This window comes from Melozone crissalis, unplaced genomic scaffold (genome assembly GCF_028551555.1).
Source record: "Melozone crissalis strain CALT ecotype California unplaced genomic scaffold, PUWL_Pcris_2 ptg000041l_1, whole genome shotgun sequence".
NCBI lineage: Eukaryota > Metazoa > Chordata > Aves > Passeriformes > Passerellidae > Melozone > Melozone crissalis.
Window position 1 is genome coordinate 9,599,893 of NW_026535819.1, and position 18,899 is coordinate 9,618,791.

Below are 18,899 nucleotides of genomic sequence, written 5' to 3' on the forward strand. Positions count from 1 at the left end.
AGATCCTGAGACACATTTAACTCCACAGATTAAGGACCCATGCAAATGAGGATTTGCTGGTAGACAACAAATCCAGTATCTAAACAAGGCTGTTCAAGTAATCTTGTCCATTCTCTCCTAGACCACTGTAGATTAAACTGCTCTATTTGAGATATTTCTCTCTCACCTCAAAGGATGACCCTCAATTCAAAGCCTTCCTGGTGAAAATAAAGCGCCAACATTAAGGACAAATACACTGCAGAAATAGTTTCTTCCATTTTCATCTTCTCATATTCCAGGGTTCTGCCCTTCCCCTTCCCATTTATCTATTTTATGTCCTGTTGCTTAATTGCTCTTTGTAGCTGAAAGAGATCCAAGCCTCCCCCTCCCCCCAAAGGCTCTTATTTCAACTTTTAAACCCAGCTTGAGTCTAGGACACGCAGAAACCAGACTGCAGCCCCTGAGTACAGGGAAAATCACAACCTCTGAGCCCAAGGAGAAAAAACCCAGAGGGGGCTGCAGCCCAAGGTCTGAGCTCACTTCCCAGACCCAGCTCCAGGCTTCTCCCAGCCATTACAACCACCTAAACATGTACTTATTTTTCGAAAAGTCTTGAGTGTCTTTGATGCCATGAAGCCCCTTTAATGTTTTAAGCCCCAGAAGTGAATCCACAAAAAGGCAAGATGCCAGGAGAGTGTTAAAGAAGGGCTATGGCTGTGTTTGACAGTGCTCGCTCACCATAGCGACCATCCCCGCAAGAAATGATAAAACCTATGGTGACACTGGATATTTTGCTCTGTTGCCACCTAAATAGAATCACCCCCAGAAAGGGAATCTCTGTTACCATGCATTAAAATAGAGGCTTTGTTTTATTTATAAAGCATCCAAACTGGTTGGTTTGGATGTGTCAGAGCACAGGCTGTTCAGCCACCCCTCCCTGCTCCATCCTTCGGGGACTTAATGACTGATGGCACACCTCATCCTCCCCTCGCCTCCCACGGGTCTCAGGTGCTGCTGAGCCTGCCCCAGCTCCTCCAGGGAAGGTCTGGAGCCAGGTGGGATCTGACCCTGAAAACCCAGCAAAGAAACCCCCAGACTTTGGAGAAGGCAGAGGTGAAAAAGCCTCAATGGAGGAAGATCATGTCCCGCTCTTCCTCCTCCACAGCAGGATTACACCCACACGTGAAGGTGGGATAGCAGCTATGGAGTTATCCTGACCTGTCATTCCTCATTTGGAAACCAGTCATACTCCCTGAGAGTTTAGACTTTGAAGATTGACTACTATTGATTCTTCTGCAAGCAAACAGCCCAAGCTGGCAATCAGTCAATAATAAGCAATTACTCGACAGCCTCTTATCTGCAGATGCCAGCCCAGACAGCTCGATTTGTGGAGGCAGCAGGTCAATAAATCAAAGCTGTCCTCAAATTTTAAAATATCATCATTTAAAAACCCACCCAGCCTTCAAACTGGCTGGAAGAGCAGCCAGGTCAGGGGGATTCCTGCACAACAGTGTGGTGGCTATCACTAATTTACAGCTCGGGAGATAGAAGGTGATGTGCTGAAATCCACCCCTGACACTCCTCACCTCTCAGAAGTAGCATGAGTGGCAGCTGGAGGAAGATGATGAGAGAGAGAGGAGGAAGCAAAACCCTTCTCCTTTGAACAATGACTTGTAGGGGAAAAGCAGCCTTCCCAAAACACCTGGGGCACACCTTGCTGCTCACCAGGAGCCTCAAACCCCAACAAAAACATGTTTAACACCCCCCAAACAGCAAATTACCAGCACCTCTCTTATCCCCCTGCTGTGAACTCTGTGCCCTGGGTGTACAATTAATCATTTCATCCCAGGAAATGCACTTCCTCCCTTTTTCATGGCCTAAAACATGAGACAAGCACAGGAGCCAAAGGCTCCTCATGAGCATTTCAGTGTGACCCAGAGGCAACACTTTCAACCCAGCAGTGCCAACAGTGCAACAAAGAAAACCAGCTGAAAACTCAGGGAGGCATTTCATGCTCTCAGTGCAGACTCCCTTTACAGGCTCATTTATATGAAAAGAGATAAAAATTGCCCATTTAATTTGCAGAAGACTGAGCATGCAGCTGATATGCCAGCCCAGAGCAATGACAATAAATATCTATCTATCTATCTATCTATCTATCTATCTATCTATCTATCACTGCAAGGGCAAACACAAACTTCTATCTGGTTCTGTAGATTCTAGAAACTTCCCTTTGTCCATGGGTTCTTGCACAAGTCATGGCAACAGCCCAAAAGCACCAAAAGAGCAGAAACGTTTCACTAACCCTGCTGGTGCTGCTGAGGAGGGTGGTGGCCTGCAGGATGCTCTGTGCTCCACATCAGGAGCTCACCAGGGGCACAGGAGGATGGAACCAAGACACCCAAAAGCTGCCCAAGGACTGTAAATCCAATCCCCTTGGAGACTGTGAGGCTTTCAGTGCTACAGAAATGTCCCAGATCCATCAGGTTTGGGGCAGCTCCACCACCACACCACAGTGATCCCACCCAGGCTGGCTGCCAGGGGCCCAAAAAGTGCAAAGTACCCAAGAGAGGAAAAGGAATGACTTGGGAATATCCTACCATTGGTCCCAGGAAGGGGAGTGTTTGTATAATGATGACCAAATCTTGCAGACTGAGTATCTGCAGTCATACCCGCTTGAAAAAACAAGATTTTGAGCCTAATAACTAAATAAAAAGGGATGACCCACTGGAAACAAGATCAATCCCATAGCTGGTACTCACTCTTCACACTCCACTTGCCACAAAATTCAGGTATCTGAGGATACATTCTAAATATCCTGTCTTCAACACTTTTCAGTGGTCTGGGAGGGTAAAAGGCAGCAGATAATCGATTATTTCAACTTTACTTTGCAGCTGGGACAGACTTCTTGAGGAGCCTACTAAGGTTTTCACTTCCATCTAGACAGGGTGCACTCAGGTCCTTGCAGCAGTGGCTGGGCCAGCAGGAAGCTGTGGGAAGCTGTGCCCAAAATCACAAAAAGATTTCTTCTCTTCTTACCCACAGAGCACCTACAGGTGGCTTTTACACTGCCAGCCTTGTCTGCAGCACCGTGGCAAAGCATGGGAGAGCACTCAGGAGGAAAAAAAAAGGTGTTAAATGCATCTTCCTGTATCACTCTCACCATATATAGAGAAGCTACAAAATGCCAGAGCAGCTGACAGGATCCCACAAACCGCAGTGCAGAGCACCAGAGGCTCCTGAGTTTTGCAGGAAAGGTTTTCACCCAATACCTGCAGTTTTCTGATATAAATTTGGACACTTTTCCTTCCCCCTCCAGCAGTGCAGATGGCCAGCAGCAGAGTGGATCCATGCTGTAAGGACAGTCCAGTGGCAGCCCAGCTCTGGGGAGGAGCCTGCAGAGCTGCTGGAGTTGCTGGGCATGGAAAACATTTTTTATTTACCCAGGAAGGAGATGCTTGCCATGGGCCTGGCTCCCACAGCCCCACTCCAACCAGTGCTGACCTACCCCACACAAGGAAAATAACACAGCAACTTTACAAACCACAGCTGTGGCAGCAACACAAAACTATTTCTCACCTTTTATGACAAAAGCAATGCCAGTTGCAAGACAATAAGACATCACAACCTGCCATTCATCCTCCCATCTCAAGGCACAGCCATTCCATACAAAAGCTGGAGATCACCTGTCGTGCTCTGCTTCCTTCTTTCAAATGCAGCATTGTGTTAGCACCAGGATCCCGCTGCTTTGGGGCTGCAAGTGTTGCTAGAGCAACAAAAATGCTGGAAAGTAGAGCAGAGAACAAAAGGACTCCACAGCCCTACGGAGGATGTGATCAAGGAGACAGTAACAATGTAAAATGGGACCAGGAGACCTCCCTGAGAGCAGGGAACTGCCATCTCCCATCCTCTGCTGGGCACAGGGATAATTTAGCAACTAGATCATCCCAGTAAGGAATTCCAGCAGCTCAGCCCCATGTCTGCCTCTCGTCAGCAGCCCCATGACTGACCAGAGCCCTGCTCCTCCCTGTGATCCATCCTTGCATGCCCAGCACAAGGCTGCCATTCCCAGCTGACTTTGTAGGAATTAGGGACATGTTTTTCTGTCAAGGCAGAGTAAATCCCCGCTTGCATGTCCAGCAGGTTGTCCTTGCAGCAGGAGATGTGGTCAGAATGTGCCCAGGTGCCTCCTCGTGCCTGCTCACAGCTCTGGGGAATCTCTGTCCCCTCTGAGCTCTGCCCATGGCAAACAGGGCAGAGCACTGGGATGTGCTCCAGCCTCACCTCAGCTGGCACCTCCAGCCCAGCTTCCCAATTCCAAAATAGCTTCTTCCCCATTTGACCTGTCACGACAAAAACCACAGAAAAATACAAAAATTCAAACAGACAGAATGATAAATGCTGGAACCGTATAATGTAAAAAAAGAAGTCAATTAATCCAAGGACCTGAAGACTGGTCCAACCACAATTTTGGCATCTTTTTAGCCATTCCTGATAAAGGCACCTCTACACATGACAGTTCTGTTGAGACAGGTCAAAGTCAGACCAACAGAAATGCTCTCCTGCCTGAATGTGCTGACACCAACATGGCTGTGCCCCAAAACTTCACAAAGAGCTTCAACCTGGGGATCATCATTATTAAAACACAATTTATTCATAGTCATGGCTTTCAGCATGCAAAGGAGCTGCCATGATCATCCTGACAATTATTTCTACAAATGCAATGGATAAAACCTGTAACTGAGGGGAAAACACATCACTGCTTCTTTCTGCTCTGCTGAGGAGGGCTGGGAGGAGCCCAGGAGCCCATCCAAAATGATCTTTATGCCACGGAAGCAGCTCACTCACTCAGGAAGGCTAATTTTGCCAGCAAAAGCTGCAGCCAGGTTCAAACCATCCAAGACACCCACACAGCATTGCTGGATGGAGGCAAGGCTCACACCTGCCCACAGAGCCAGGGCCTGGACCTGCAGCTGCTGCAGTGTCTGTGCCCCTGTGTCACACAAACAGCTCTCCCTGCAGGGCTGAATGCTCTGGAACAGTATTACTGGCATAATTAGTAATTACTGCTCTGATGCATTCATGTTTGCAGGTCCCAAACCCCCTAGTCTGGCCTTGTTGGGTAATTCCAGAGCTCCCTGACCACCTGCACAGGTTACAGAGCAAGCAGCAAAGAGGATGAACAGTTTTTATTCCCCACTTTGGATTAAAATTCAGAGGTGGGGAAGCCCCATGAACTGTGAGGATCCCAGCAGCAGAACCTGCCTGTTCTGGGAGCACAGGGCCAAGGCTGCTCAGGGAGAATCCACACCTGAGGAAAACTGAGCCCTCAGCACTGCCCTGCTCCTCTTCCTCCTGCTTTGGGTCTGCCCTGGACCATGGGCTACTCCCCCATGGAATTGTGTTCATACAAACAACCGTGCCACAGGGAGACCCCTCATCACACCCTGGGGCTGTCAGGGCAAGGAAAGGGGTTTTAATCTGATTTTGGGCACCATATCCCTGGAGAAGCTGCTGCAGTCACATAAGCAGCTCAGAGGATGCCCTAGAAAAGATAGAGATGCTAACTGCTCCTTGCAGAAGCTGCCCAGCCCAGCAGGCAGGGAGGTGATACAGCCTCCTGTGGGGAGGGACAGATGTGCCCAGTGCCACAGCACAGCTGGAGAGCTCAGGGGAGGGGACACAGCACCCAGATAATGGCAGGGGCTACAGGGGATTAGCTCTGAAACTCAGCTGGGGAAAACTCACTGCTCAACTCACATGGAGATTAACAATCATTTTGATTCAAGAATTCCCACAGAAAGAAATGGGGCTGATGAGCCACTGTGCTCCTTCCAGCCTGATTGATCAGTGATTCTGTGGCTGCCCATTTTCCTGGGAATTGCCCTGCAGAGGTGGCCTGTGTCTCTCAGTCCCCAGGCAGGAAGAACAATCTGTTGGGACAGCCAGGAATGTCTGGCAGAGGCAGGAAACCCTCTCTTTCCTCCTCCTTTCCTCCCCTCCTGGATGATGTGACACACAGGGATATTTCCAGTCAGCACAACCCTCCATTGGCCAAACCTTCACACAGTTCTGATAATGCAGTGAGAAAACAATCCTGCCTGATTTTCCTTCCATGCAATTTAACTTCTAGTACTGAATATAACACGCTCCTTCCCACTCCTGTGCCCAGAGCCAAACAAAGCTGATCTGCTGGAGAGGGAGGTTTAAGTAGGATTTGAGATCTGCCTTGAACTCCTGGTGGCAGCCCACGATGGAGTGGATCCTCCCCAGGCTGAGAAACCACATCAGTTTGTCACATGTGGAATAAAAGAAAGCATTGAGAATTTGTGCCAAAACATTCAGGGCTTTTTCTCATTCAAAAAAAAAAAAATATTCAAAAGTAAAACAGCTGAAGCAACCAAGAGAGCAGAGTTTTTCCCAGGGTTTCTGCAAGGCCAGATGGAGGCTGTGGCTGGGGGATCCAGCAGGGCATGGGATGCTGGGGGGATCCAGCCCCTGGGATCCCCTCCCTGCTTTCCTGCATCCCCTGCCCTCTGAAACCAGCCCTGAACCTCCAGCTGCAGCTGCTGTGCTCTTGCAAGACCACGCCAAAAACCCAAACACAACAGAACAGAAAGGAAAGGTCACTGAGGTGACTCTTTCAATTTTGCTTTAGAAAAGTCCTTGACAGGTTGTCAAGGTGGATTTGTTTATTAAAAGTGTCTTTTTCCTAGCAAGGAGCACAGAATGTCTGTACAATAGATGTCATAATTGCCCAGGTTTGTTAATAATTGCATCAGTTGGAACAGGATGCATTAGCCTAATTTAAGAACAAAATAAGAACATATGAAAGATCCCAGGTCCCATTTTCAAGGTGAATCCAAGGCTGCTATCACAAGTCCAGAGATGAGGAGCTGGACCTTCAGAGTCCCACTGGCTTTGATCACAAATAGTTCATACTTTACAAAGTGCTTCTGGAAGTTTTCTGTTCCCTTCATCAGGCCTGGCCATGATGTCAAGGAATAAAGCCAAAAACCAGAGCACATAAAATAGTGACTGTTATGTAACTCACCATCTCTTACCTAATGAAGATAATCTCTACATTTAAAAATTAACATTCAGCACTTCTTCAACAATTCCAGTTAAAGGCTTTCAACACCAAGTCAGGCCTTTGAACTTTGGGGGAAAAATTGACTCTGTTTTACAGCTGGGAAAAGCACCACAGGCAGCAAAACCTCAACCAGCCTTGCCTGGACACTTCTTTAGGCTGCTGCCTGCCCCATTGCCTGGGCACACTGCAGGGAGGCTCTCACTGCAGCTGATGGCAAATCCCTCCCTGACTTCTGGAGGTTTGGATCAGGTCCCAAAACTCTTTTTAATATAATACTCCAGTCTGGGTAATCTTCTGCCTTATGGAGGGTCAATGCTGCAAACTCTGCTTGCACTTAAGTCCCATTGTCTGTCTGCACCAATTCTGCACAGCCAGCATTTCCTCAGGCCTCTGCTCACACAGCAGCACACTCACCAGCCCCAGACACCAAGCCAGGCAGCTGCTAAGGGAGAAAAAAGAAAGCCAAACCCATAGATTTACCTTTCCTCAACACTCAACCACACAGTCCAAGCCTCATTTCACACATGGGACCACGCTGCAGGAACCCTGGGACACAAGCTCTGAGCTTACAAAGCACCCTCCACACTTACAGGGCAATAAAAATTAGCTTAATTAATCATACATCGGCAAGGAAATGTTAACGAGCACCCAGCAGGGGGGCAGGGAGTGCTCTGTCTAATCTCCTTGTGAGGACTGCTTGCTTTGGCAGGGATCAGCAACTGCATCAGCATCACCATGGGGCAGGGAGGGCTCTGAGTCACCGGGACACACCAGCAAACATTCCCATCTCTCTTCACAGCAGACACTGTTGCATCAGAAGTTACTCTTGGCAGCCCCACACCAACTTCCACTGAGGAGTTTTGGTCATTTAAAGAAGAGTTTTGGCTACCCTGGGCATGCAGAGTATAAAAACACACAGACACGGGGCCTCCTCCTCCTCCTCCTCCTGCAGCTCTGTGGCCACGTCTGCAAATTCTGCAGCTCTGTCCACGCCGGCCTCGAGCTGCTGGGTCACGAGTGAGGGGAACCAGCCCAAACCTCCCTGTTCTTGGGGAATATCCAAGCTGTGTCCTTAGGGATTGCCCACCCTGAAGAGGCACAGGGTGCTGGGGCTCATCCCAAGGCAGACAATGGAAATCCCCCCTCCCAGCTGGTTCTCCTCCCTGTCACAGGAGAAGACAAGTGCCAGCCTGGGGCTCTCAGCCCCAAGGCAGCCCTGGGGCTCATCCCCTGCAGGGCAGTGTAGGGAAGAGGTTCCCTGCAGCCAATGGAGCAGCTTTGCCTTTCATGGGAAGCATGGCTGGGAACAAAGGCCCGGTGGAGAAAGGCAAACTGGCTGGGGAAACTGGCCAAGGCCCAGACCTGAGAGATGAGCCTCATTCCTCATCATCTCCTGCCCTTCCTCCTCCTCTTGCACAGCCCTGGGGTCACAGCAGGTCCATACCTGAGCCACCGGGGATGGGATGGGACGAGGTCGGGGACGGGGATGGGATGGGATGGGCAAGGGGATGGGATGGGATGGGATGGGATGGGGATGGGGACAATCCATGTGTCCCATGCCACTGACACAGCCTCAAAGCCCAATTCCAGCCCACACACGAGTCACAATCCCAGCAGCAACAGCCACACAACGTGCACGTCCTCCCTGCACAAAGCACCAGCATCTGCAGGAGGAGGGAAAATTTGGGGCTGCTGTCAGCCAGGGGCAGGAGATAAATGATGTCTATAAAGCAGCCTCTGTGAGGGCAGTCTGGAAGGCTGAGAAAACATCAAACCAGTAAGGTTTTAATAAAAGCCATAAATGATTAATACCAACGTGCTCTTATCAAAGGCAAACTCCTGGAAACACAAGAACATAACCAGATCACCAGCACAAAGGGCACATTCTACAGGGAAGGAAACAACAAAACTCACAATAAAAACCCAGAAGAAGTGCGAGATAGGCATGGAGCTCACTGTGTGTGGCAGAAATCTTTTTAAAATCTTGAAAAAAACCCATGAGAAATACAACTTGCAGCTCCTAGAAACCAGAGTGGAAATAAAAGACAGAATATGATCCCCCCTCGCTGGCCTTTCCCAACGCTGCACGCCGGCAGCTCCCGGCGCTGTGAATTCCCAGATTCAAAGCAGACAGAGCTGCAGTTTGTCTGTCTGCTCACTGGTGGCACCTCCCTGCTGCAGGGGGATGGCACTAAAGGACAGGCAGGACCTTCACCTCACCTCTCCACACATGCTCCTGAATCTGGCACTACAGCAAGAGGAAATATTCCAGCTCATCCAGGGCCATCTTTAAAGGCACAGTCCTTGTTTGTCCTCAGAGTGTGGCAAAAAGGATTAAATATTCCAGATGTCACCTCCAGGCCCGACAGGACACCTTACAAACAATCACCTTTGCATATTAAGAAGGCATTAAAACACCAATCTGAATCCAGCCCAGCAAAATTAAAGAACACCCTTCCTAATCCAAAGAACAAAAGGTTTTCAAATGTATGGGATTCACAGACCCTCAACACTTAAAACACAGAGCCCACAAAAGCCATTACAAACAAGTTTGCAATTAAAAGCACCTCATGTCTTGGTTACCAGTTCAGCAGAGCCTTCTGGGTGTTGATTTAAGCCATCAAATATTAATAATACTCTTCAATTAATAAAATATTCAGACTCGTGTTTTAGATTCTCATAATCTGGAGGTTTTTGAGCAAACTGGCAGGATCCTACATGGAACCACACAAACCAGCTCCCAGCCCATTGTTAATGCTTTCATCTCCCAAATCCAAATATTCTCTATTTTACACCTCCAAACCCACACTTGACAGGCTGTAAATTTGCTGCCAGCCTCAGTGGACATATGAAGATAATTTCCCTGGTCCCAAAAATGCAAGTGACTTCAAGAGCCATCTCCTATTTAGTGCAGGTCCCAGTGATCTCCAGGCTGGAGGTGCTGCCCCAAAACAGATCCCAAATCCTCCTCACAAGGCAGGAGGAGCCAAAAGGAGCCTCCAGCACCTTCCATGTGCCTCAAGCAAAACTCACACACAGGGAATGAACTTCAGTCAAAGCAGCCTAAAAACGTGCCTTGGGTGACACCCCAGGAGCTGAGATAATCAACTGAGGACAAATTAAACTGCAGGGAAAACAAAATAAAATATACAGAGGGTTTTTCCACCCAGCTGCTCCCACCTGGGCTGAGTTAACCCAGCATCAAACCTGGAGTCAGTCTGGCAATTGGGCAAGGCTTTGGAACCACAGATTTGGGATATTTGCATTCACTGGATGCTGAGGAACACCACGTTTCAGTACCTCCCTCCCAATTCTGCAACAGGCATACTTTCAATTCCCAAATCAGCAGCTGGATGAAGCATGTAATTTTGAAACCCATTAATCCTTTCTAAGTCTTCTACCATGTGCATGTTTAATTTCCCCCTTCTTGAAACAATATTATGATTTTTGAGAGAAGCAGAGCTTCTGAATGCTCTGGGTCAGCAGTATGAAACATCCCCAATTCCCAGTGAAGTTGGATAAAGCATTGGGGTAATTTGCCTTCTGGCTTTGAGCCTGTGGGAGAAATTACCTATTAAAACTTCCTCTGAAACTGCAAGGATTGGAAATGTGCAACTGGAGAGGAGGAAGGTAGCTCAGATTCTCAAGAAAACAGGAGCTGATGCTTAAAAATGAAAAGAAGGAGTGAAATATGGATTTCATTGCTCTCAGGGCTGTACTCAAATGCACCTGCAGGTCATGGTCAGGAGCCTGGGGAGATCAGGGCTCCCTTTTGCAAGACAACACACTCAAATCCTTCTGTCCACATCTGCACTTGAGTTCCAAATTAATTAAAAGCCTGGAGCAGCACTCTGAACAATTTTTACCCTAATCAAGGCCCCAGCACAGCCTGTGGCAGCTCAGACACCTGCACTGCCATTCCCTCTGCACAGAGCTGCCCTCCTGCCCTGCTCCCTTCTCTGGGGGTGGCTCAGCCCCTCAGGCCCCTCCTGGCTGCCCCAGAAGCAATAAACTCCTCATTCCTCTGATTTCCACCAGCAAGGGCAGCAGGGGCAGGCAGTGCTGCTGCAGCATCCCAGGGCTCCTGGACTGGCACAGGGAACAGATCTGAGCCATCTCTGGGCACCTCTGATCCCCACCCAGCTCAGCTCCCCAGTCCTGCTGCTGCTGTAAATGCTGCACTGAGCTCACAGCACCTTCTGGAGCAGGTTCTGGCCCAGCTGACCCCAGGATTTACAATCACTGTCATTATTTTTATCCCTGTTCGCAGAATTTCACATTTCCCTGGAACGCTCAGTCACTTACCTGGCTTTATTTTGGGTTTATCCATGTCAGCCTGGTTATCCTGCTCCATATTTACTTCCTCCCCAGCTGCACCACCTGCAAATTTCCTCCCTGTCCATGTGCTGGCTCTGCAGGATGATCAGCCTTATGCAAACACAAGTGGACCTGAATTTTCTGCTCTGCCACTCAGCATCTCTCTGTCCTGAACTGACACTGCCTCAGAGAGCTCTCCTGCCACAAGGAGACACTGAAAAGGATGGATTAATATGGAATAGCCCATCCCCACCCCCAAGCCAGCCCCTGGTGCACCCAGACAGCTCAGGTGGGCTCAGGATCTGCCTGTGCCATCAGTCAGGCAGCAGCTTTGAAACATCCCAAATAGAAATCCAGGCTGAGACAGGAGCAAATGGCAAAAAAACAATGGTGGGGACTGTGCAGGGCATTAAGGAAACAGGAATCCTCTTGGAGCAACATTTCCTACTTGAAAAGAGGATGTGCTGGATGTGCTTGATACTTTCTATGCTACAAAGTTTAACTTAAAAGCAGGAAAGCTTTGAGAAGCTTTTCTATTTTAGACACAGCAATACCACACTGAGAGCTCTTCCAAGCATGGTTTATTCTGGGTTTAGGAACTGCCCAGAGCTAGGAGGGGCCACACCAAACCCTTCATTCCCTGCTGGATTCACTTCACCACTTCAAGCAGACTCCAGCCATCAGCAATGGGCTGTCCCTGCCCACACAGCCCCACATCAAGGGAGCACAGACTCACAGCCCTGCTCCCTGCTCCTCCTGCTCCACACACAGCTGGCTCAGCTCCGTGGTGACCTTTGGCTGCCACAACAGCCAGGAAGAGGGAACACTCCAAAATGTGTCTTGAAGCACCCAAACAGACTCCTTGAACCTCTCACAAAACACAGACCCCTCTTACCTCCTCCTTCTCTGGGGTGCAGTGGCCCAAACCAGCACTCGGCAAGAGGGAAAGTGTGGGAAATTGATTTATAACAAATTTCAGCATTTCTTACCTTAAGATTTACATACCATGTGAGCCCTCTGTCAGGTGTTGAGAATTTCCCATAAATCCATTTCCAACAGGGAAGAGCATTTCTGGGGTGGAGAGGGGAAGGGACAGAGCCCAGGCAAGGTGGTAAAGAGCAAGGCTCAGACTGGCACTGCAGATCAGCCCAGTACAGCTGCCCTGGTGCACACTGGAAATGGGATATCCAGGGATATCCATGGCCCAGCACCAGCCCAGGGATGTCTGTGCCCAGCTCCAGAGACTCCAACAGGCTCCCCCATGGAGGAGCTGCTTCTTCTCCTCATTGCTGTTGGGCTTTTTGCTGGTAATTGCATCTCTCCCTCCTTCTGCTGACACAGCAGTGGCAGAGCAATTCCTTTGTATTCATGGACACAGAACTATGTGGGCAAAACTCCTCAAATGGAGACCAAGGCTCTGCTTTGAAAAGCAAAAAATGAGGCACCTTGGTCTGGGATCACCTCTAAACTAATAAAGCTGCATCCACAGCAAGGATCTCTATTACAATTTCAGCAAGAAGAAATGAAAAATCATTCTCTCCAGCCAGCATAATTATATTGGAAGAGTTTATTTAAAGTATAACCCAGGCCTTTGATTCTGCCTTGACTGACAAAATGTTCTTCAGATGCTCTCTTCAGTCACATTGGCTCAGTCACATCAGCTTAGCACAGCTGAAGGGCACTTCTAAGGCTTTCTTAAAGCTTCACAAGTCCTATTTGCTCATTCTGTTATTATTTAAAGTTTCTCTAGGTGGAAGAAAAGGATGAGTTCCCCATTGGCCTTTGCCAGCCCACAACATGTGAGAATTCATGGAAAAAATAAAAGTTGGCACCTGTTTGACACAGGATAAAACTTCGCCAGGGCTGTGTGTAATTATTATCTTGTTAACAAAGTAAACTCCCTACTTCAGAAAAGTTCTAAAACCTCCTTATGAGTATCAGATAGGAGAAAGAAAAAACAAAACAAAACTAAAAATTCTGGTTTTGTCCAAAGACACAGTTAAAATGTATTAACCTGATGCCCCAGGAGAAATGTAACACAAGTGAGCACAGGTGTGCTGTGTGTGCTCAGTGTGCTGTGAACACACCTCAGGGATCCTGGGGAAGCAGCTGCCCTGCAGGACACAGCTCTGAGGGGGAATGCTGGGCTTTAAACACACCAGGTCTGCCTGAGATGAGTGACTGAAATGTGAATAAAAACCACAGAGGCCTCTCCTGGCTGGCAGGAGGGAATGAGGGAGGGCAGGCCTGGGAGCAGAGCTGGATGGTGCCACACCTGGCAGACACACAGTGGGAATCTGCAGCTCCCCCTCCCTGCTCCAGGGATCCCTCCTGCTCTCAGCACCTGCTGCAGGAGCCTCTCTCCAGGCAGAGCAGGGAAATGCTGGCCCTTGATGCTGTGGGGAGGTGACTGAGCTGGCAGGGGGCTCAGGGAGCTCCCAGCGCCGGCTGCAGGGGATGAGAGGTGAGATCAGAGCCAGGGAGAAGCCTCAGCATCACCCTGGCCTGAGAACTGCTCAGCCCAGCCTGGGGAGCTGCTGGTGCTGAGTCCATCCCAGATAGAGCATGGGGAGCTGCTGGGTGCTGAGCTCATCCCAGATAGAGCATGGGGAGCTGCTGGGTGCTGAGCTCATCCCAGAATCCCAGATCCAGCCCCAGCATGAGGAGCTGCTGGTGCTGAGCCCATCCCAGAATCCCCAATCCAGCCTGGGGAGCTGCTGGTGCTGAGCCCATCCCAGAACCCCAGATCCAGCCCCAGCCTTGGGGAGCTGCTGGGTCCTGAGCACATCCCAGATCAGCCCCAGCATGAGGAGCTGCTGGTGCTGAGCCCATCCCAGAATCCCAGATCCAGTGTGGTGACCTGCTGGGTGCTGAGCCCATCCCAGAACCCCAAATCCAGCCTGGGGGGGAGCTGCTGGGTGCTGAGTCCATCCCAGATCAGCCCCAGCATGAGGAGCTGCTGGTGCTGAGCCCATCCCAGATCCCCAGCCAGGAATTCTGCCTGCTCTTCTCTCTCGTCGCTTTCGAGATCAAAGCTGCACCTCCAGAAGAGGAGATTTTACAGATCCAAACAGACAGAAGGGAAAAAAAAAAGATGAAAAATGCAGCGTGACTTCTGAGGGAACCACTTCACTCAAAGCCACACACACACCTCGCTTCCTGCACCAGCCTCCCCAGGTCACCACAGGCCCCAGGAAAAACAGCACGGCCTGAACTCCAAACCTGCACCAAACAAGTATTTTGGGAAGCACACAAACACAGGGGCAGCTCTCCAGCAAACTGGTGCAAACTGCAGGAGCAGCATCAAATCTGATGAACGTGCACCTCATACATGCTGGCTGAGTGAGGCTCAATTCCTCAAATCTCAATTCCTTAAAGTCTGAACTTTAGTGCAGTAGGCCTGAAGCATGTAGCAACCCCAAACTGGACACGATATAAGACATCTGCTAAAGAAATCCAACAGCAAAGTCAGATTTTTCTGCAGTCTCGTGGTTAGTGCACCTAAGGACTGCAGCACTGCCATTCCCCAGCACAGAGATCACCTGGGACAAGTAACAGAAGAGAACAACAACTGAAGTTCACAGGATTTAGCAAGAACTTGGTGTTCAAAGAGATCCTCCCTCAGCCATCAGCACTAAGATCTGGCAAGAAGCTGTTCTAGACTGGGAGTTTTTGTCTGGAGTTCAGTGCCTGCCAGCAGAGTTGGCTGGGCACTCCCTGCAGACACACAGACATCACCTTCTCAACCTGCCCACTCCCTCCCAGCTCTCTGCTGGGAGCAAGGATCTCCTCCCAAAAACACCTCTGCACCTCTCTGAACCAAGTGAAACAACTCCATCTTGCACTTGGCAGAATGTGAGATGTTTTTCCTTGCTCTCCCACAGCAGCACTGGGGAAGCAAAGAGCTTCTCCTCCAGTCCCCACATTCCAGCCTGAGTTACACCAACTTCCTCCCCTGTGGCCTCAGAGGGGTATAAGCAAGATGTGGCCTCAGACAGAGCTGAGTTCATGGGGGAGGGGAGGAATTAAACTCCAAATGAGTCACTGTTCCCTCCCCATAATCCACAGCAACATCTGGGGATGCTGTGCCTGACTGAGAGCAGGGTTCTTAATGCTCTGCTCACAGGGCAGACCCAGCCAGGGCCCCTGGAGATGCTTCCCAAAATAAAACCTGTGTGCCTGCAGGGTCAGGACTGACCTGTGCAGTGGAGCTGATGAGCTATGAGCCAGCTCCTGCCCCACTTACAGCCCTGCCACTCTTCTGGAAGCAAAACTGGACCACAGAGCCACAGAGGCACTCAAGGGCTCATTCCTCTGTCACAGGGGAAAATTAACACTCATCCTCTGCAAAACAGCAGGGAAAGGCAGCAGGATCAGACCAATGGGGATGGAACAGAAAGCATAAAGGAAGCCTTGGACAATCCTCCAACAATGATGGGGATCCTGCCTGAGGAATAAATCCAAGCTGTCTGTAGCACTTCCAAGCACTGCCAGTGTCACCTGTGTGACCGTGACACAAACCTCACCTGGGCCAGAGCACAGCCCTGCCAACCAGGCACTGCAGAGAGAGCTGGGAGAGGCAGAGCCAGCCTGGCACACCTGGGGGGCACAGACAGTGACCACACCTGGCTGTGGGCACAAGCTGCAGTGTGTCTGTACACGAGTGTGCACCTGGATCACAGTCTGTGCATGATGCACAGCTGGATCACAGTCTGTGTACACTGCACACCTGTATGACAGCCTGACAATGATGCACACCTCAATTACAGCCTGTACATCTGTGCACACCTGTATTACAGCCTATGTACAACTGTACACCTGTATTACTGTGTACAGTGCACACCTGTATTATAGTCTGTGTACAAATGTACACCTGTATTAATCTGTGCACAGTGACACCTGTATGACAGTCTCTGCACAACAGTACACCTGTATGACAGTCCATACATGAGTGTACACCTGTATGACAGTCTGACAATGATGCACACCTGTATGACAGCCTCTGTACAACTGTCCACCTGTATGACAGTCTGAGAATGATGCACACCTGGGTCACAGTCTGTGTACAAATGTACACCTGTGTTATAACCTGTGCACGATGCATACCTGTATGACAGTCTCTGCACAACAGTACACCTGTATTACAGTCCATACACCAGTGTACACCGGTATTACAGTCTGACAATGATGCACACCTGTATCACAGTCTGTGTATGATGCACACCTGTATGACAGCCTCTGTACAGCTGCACACCTGTATTACAGTCCATACACCAGTGTACACGTGTACGACAGTCTGTGTATGATGCACACCTGTACGACAGCCTCTGTACAACACTGCACACCTGTGTCACAGCCCGTGTCCGATGCACACCTGTGTCATTACCTGGTGGCTCTCTCAGTGCACGAAGGCTCAGCAGCCAGCCCAGCCCAGCTGCTCGGCAGCGCTCACCCGAGGGCACAGACTGTGACAAGTTTACACTCTGTGCACAGCCGGGGCTGGCACATGGAGCGGTGCTGCAGCCCCGTGTGCCCTCACACCCCGGGCACGGTCACAGCCCGGCGGCCGCCACCCACGGCAGGGCCCGTTCTGGGGGATGCGGGGCCGTGTCCCCCCGAGCCCGGCGGTGACGGGGCCTCTGCGGGCACCCCGGGATCCCTGCAATGCTGCGGCTGCCCCGGGATCCCTGCAGTGTCCCGGGCCAGGCTGGACGGGCTTGGAGCAGCCGGGAGTAGCGGGAGGTGTCCCTGCCATGCCAGGGGTGCCGCTGGATCCTCGAGTCCCTTCCAGCCCGAACCGTTCCATGGCTGATTGCACATGCCCGGCGCGGCTCCGGGGAGGCAAGGCAGGGCTGCGCTGTCCCCGTGTCACCGCGGCGCCAGCGCCGGCAGCACCAACTCCGGGCCGGGCTCCCCCGGGACGCGCAGCCCCGGCTCCCTCAGGGGCTCCTCCCGCCCGCGGCCCCGGACCCTGCATGGCTCCCGCCCGCCGCCGCCCCGGACCCTGCATGGCTCATAGCACCGGCCCGCCCGCCGCCGCCGCCGCCGCGCCCGGCCGGGCCCCGGACTCTGGATGGAGCCGCGCCAGCGCCGCCCCGCCGCATGGGCCGGCCCCGGAACATGGATGGCGGCCCCGCCGCTCCCCTCTCCCGCCTCCGCCACACGCACTCGCTCCCATTGGGGGGAGCCCCGGAATCTGTATGGCACATACCACTGACTCACCGTGGAGGGGTGTAACTTATACAGAGTCCCGGGCCCCCCTACACACAATGGCAGCAGCTCCCACATTCTTCCCCTCAGAGGAGTTGGACTGAACCATGGGGCGGCGGGGGCACGGCCCCCCTCCCGGCCTCCGACAGAACCCGCCTGGCCCTGGGCGATACCACTCCACGCTCCCCCATCTTCCTTCCCCCCGCCCGGGTAGATGGACGCCGCCGCTCTCACTCACCTCGGCATCCACTGTGGCCATGGCCGGAGCCCCGGAGCGCAGCCCCGCCCCCCCGGCGGCTCCTCGCGCCTTGGCTCCGCCCCTTGCCCCTCATTCTTCTCAATGGAGACTCTCGGCCGGGCACTGCGCATGCGCGCGGCAGCATGGCGGCCCCCCAGGGGCCCCGCTGTCCGTACGGTGTCATGGCGGCGCCCATCGGGAGGTGCCGTACGGGCGGAGCGGGGATGGCGCTGCGGTGACACGGGGACAGCGCTGCGCTGGGACGGACCCCGAGCTCCCCGCACCGCCCCCACAAACCGCGGCTCCTCACTGATCCCCCCGAGTCCCCCGCACACGCCTAGACTGCGGGGGAGAGCGGCCCCGCTCCCAGCTGAGCGCATCGTGAGCTCCCCAAACTTTCAGCAGCACAGCTTGCCCAGAAACCTACATAAAATAAAATCCCTGCAAGAATCCCAGAAAGAGTCAAAAAGTCCCTCTGTCTTTCCTGCCAAAAGGTCGAAAATCACCTCCTTTTTTAGCTTCTGCCACTTTTGGGTCATTTCAGCCCAGTTTGGACTAGGTTTTTGGTGTCTGTGTCACCTGAAGACAGGGATGGGGCAGATGGGGCAGAGGGAGAGTTTGACCCGGCTCTGCCCCACAGAGGGGTCCCTTCAGCCTCCTCACTCCCCTTCCCATACCTCAAGCACCCACAACAGCTCCAAACCTCCCAAACCCCGCAGGGCCCTTCCCAATGCCCAGGCCCTAAACCCATGATTGTAAAACAATTATCCCTTTTACAGCTCTCCACTAAAGCAGAAAATAGCACAAGGGGGGAGATAAACACCTGCAAGGCTTTCTTGGCCCCACAGCTGCATCGGAGGCCACCCTGAGGAAGTGACACCTGCCCCAGGGAGACACAGGGATGGGCAGGTACTGCTGCACCAGCCTCCTAGAAGAGCAATCCATGTTTCTTGGGGGAAAACAGGAGCCTTGAGTGCTCTGAAGTCAATTTACACATTTATTATCTACTCTCTGGAGGGACAGACCCCATCCCTTGGTCCTCAGGCCGCTCTCCTGCAGCCC

General features: G+C 51.6%; 1 protein-coding gene across 1 annotated transcript in view; it reads right to left on the reverse strand.

The window, feature by feature from the left end:
* The window catches only part of LOC128942077 (histone-lysine N-methyltransferase EHMT1-like), a 120,014-nt gene extending 102,124 nt beyond the window's left edge, over positions 1 to 17,890 (reverse strand). Inside the window, exon 1 of the mRNA XM_054284289.1 lies at positions 17,838 to 17,890. Coding sequence (XP_054140264.1) covers positions 17,838 to 17,858 — 21 coding nt within the window. The 5' untranslated portion in view covers positions 17,859 to 17,890. The remainder of the gene's footprint in view (positions 1 to 17,837) is intronic.
* Positions 17,891 to 18,899: the final 1,009 nt, after the last annotated feature.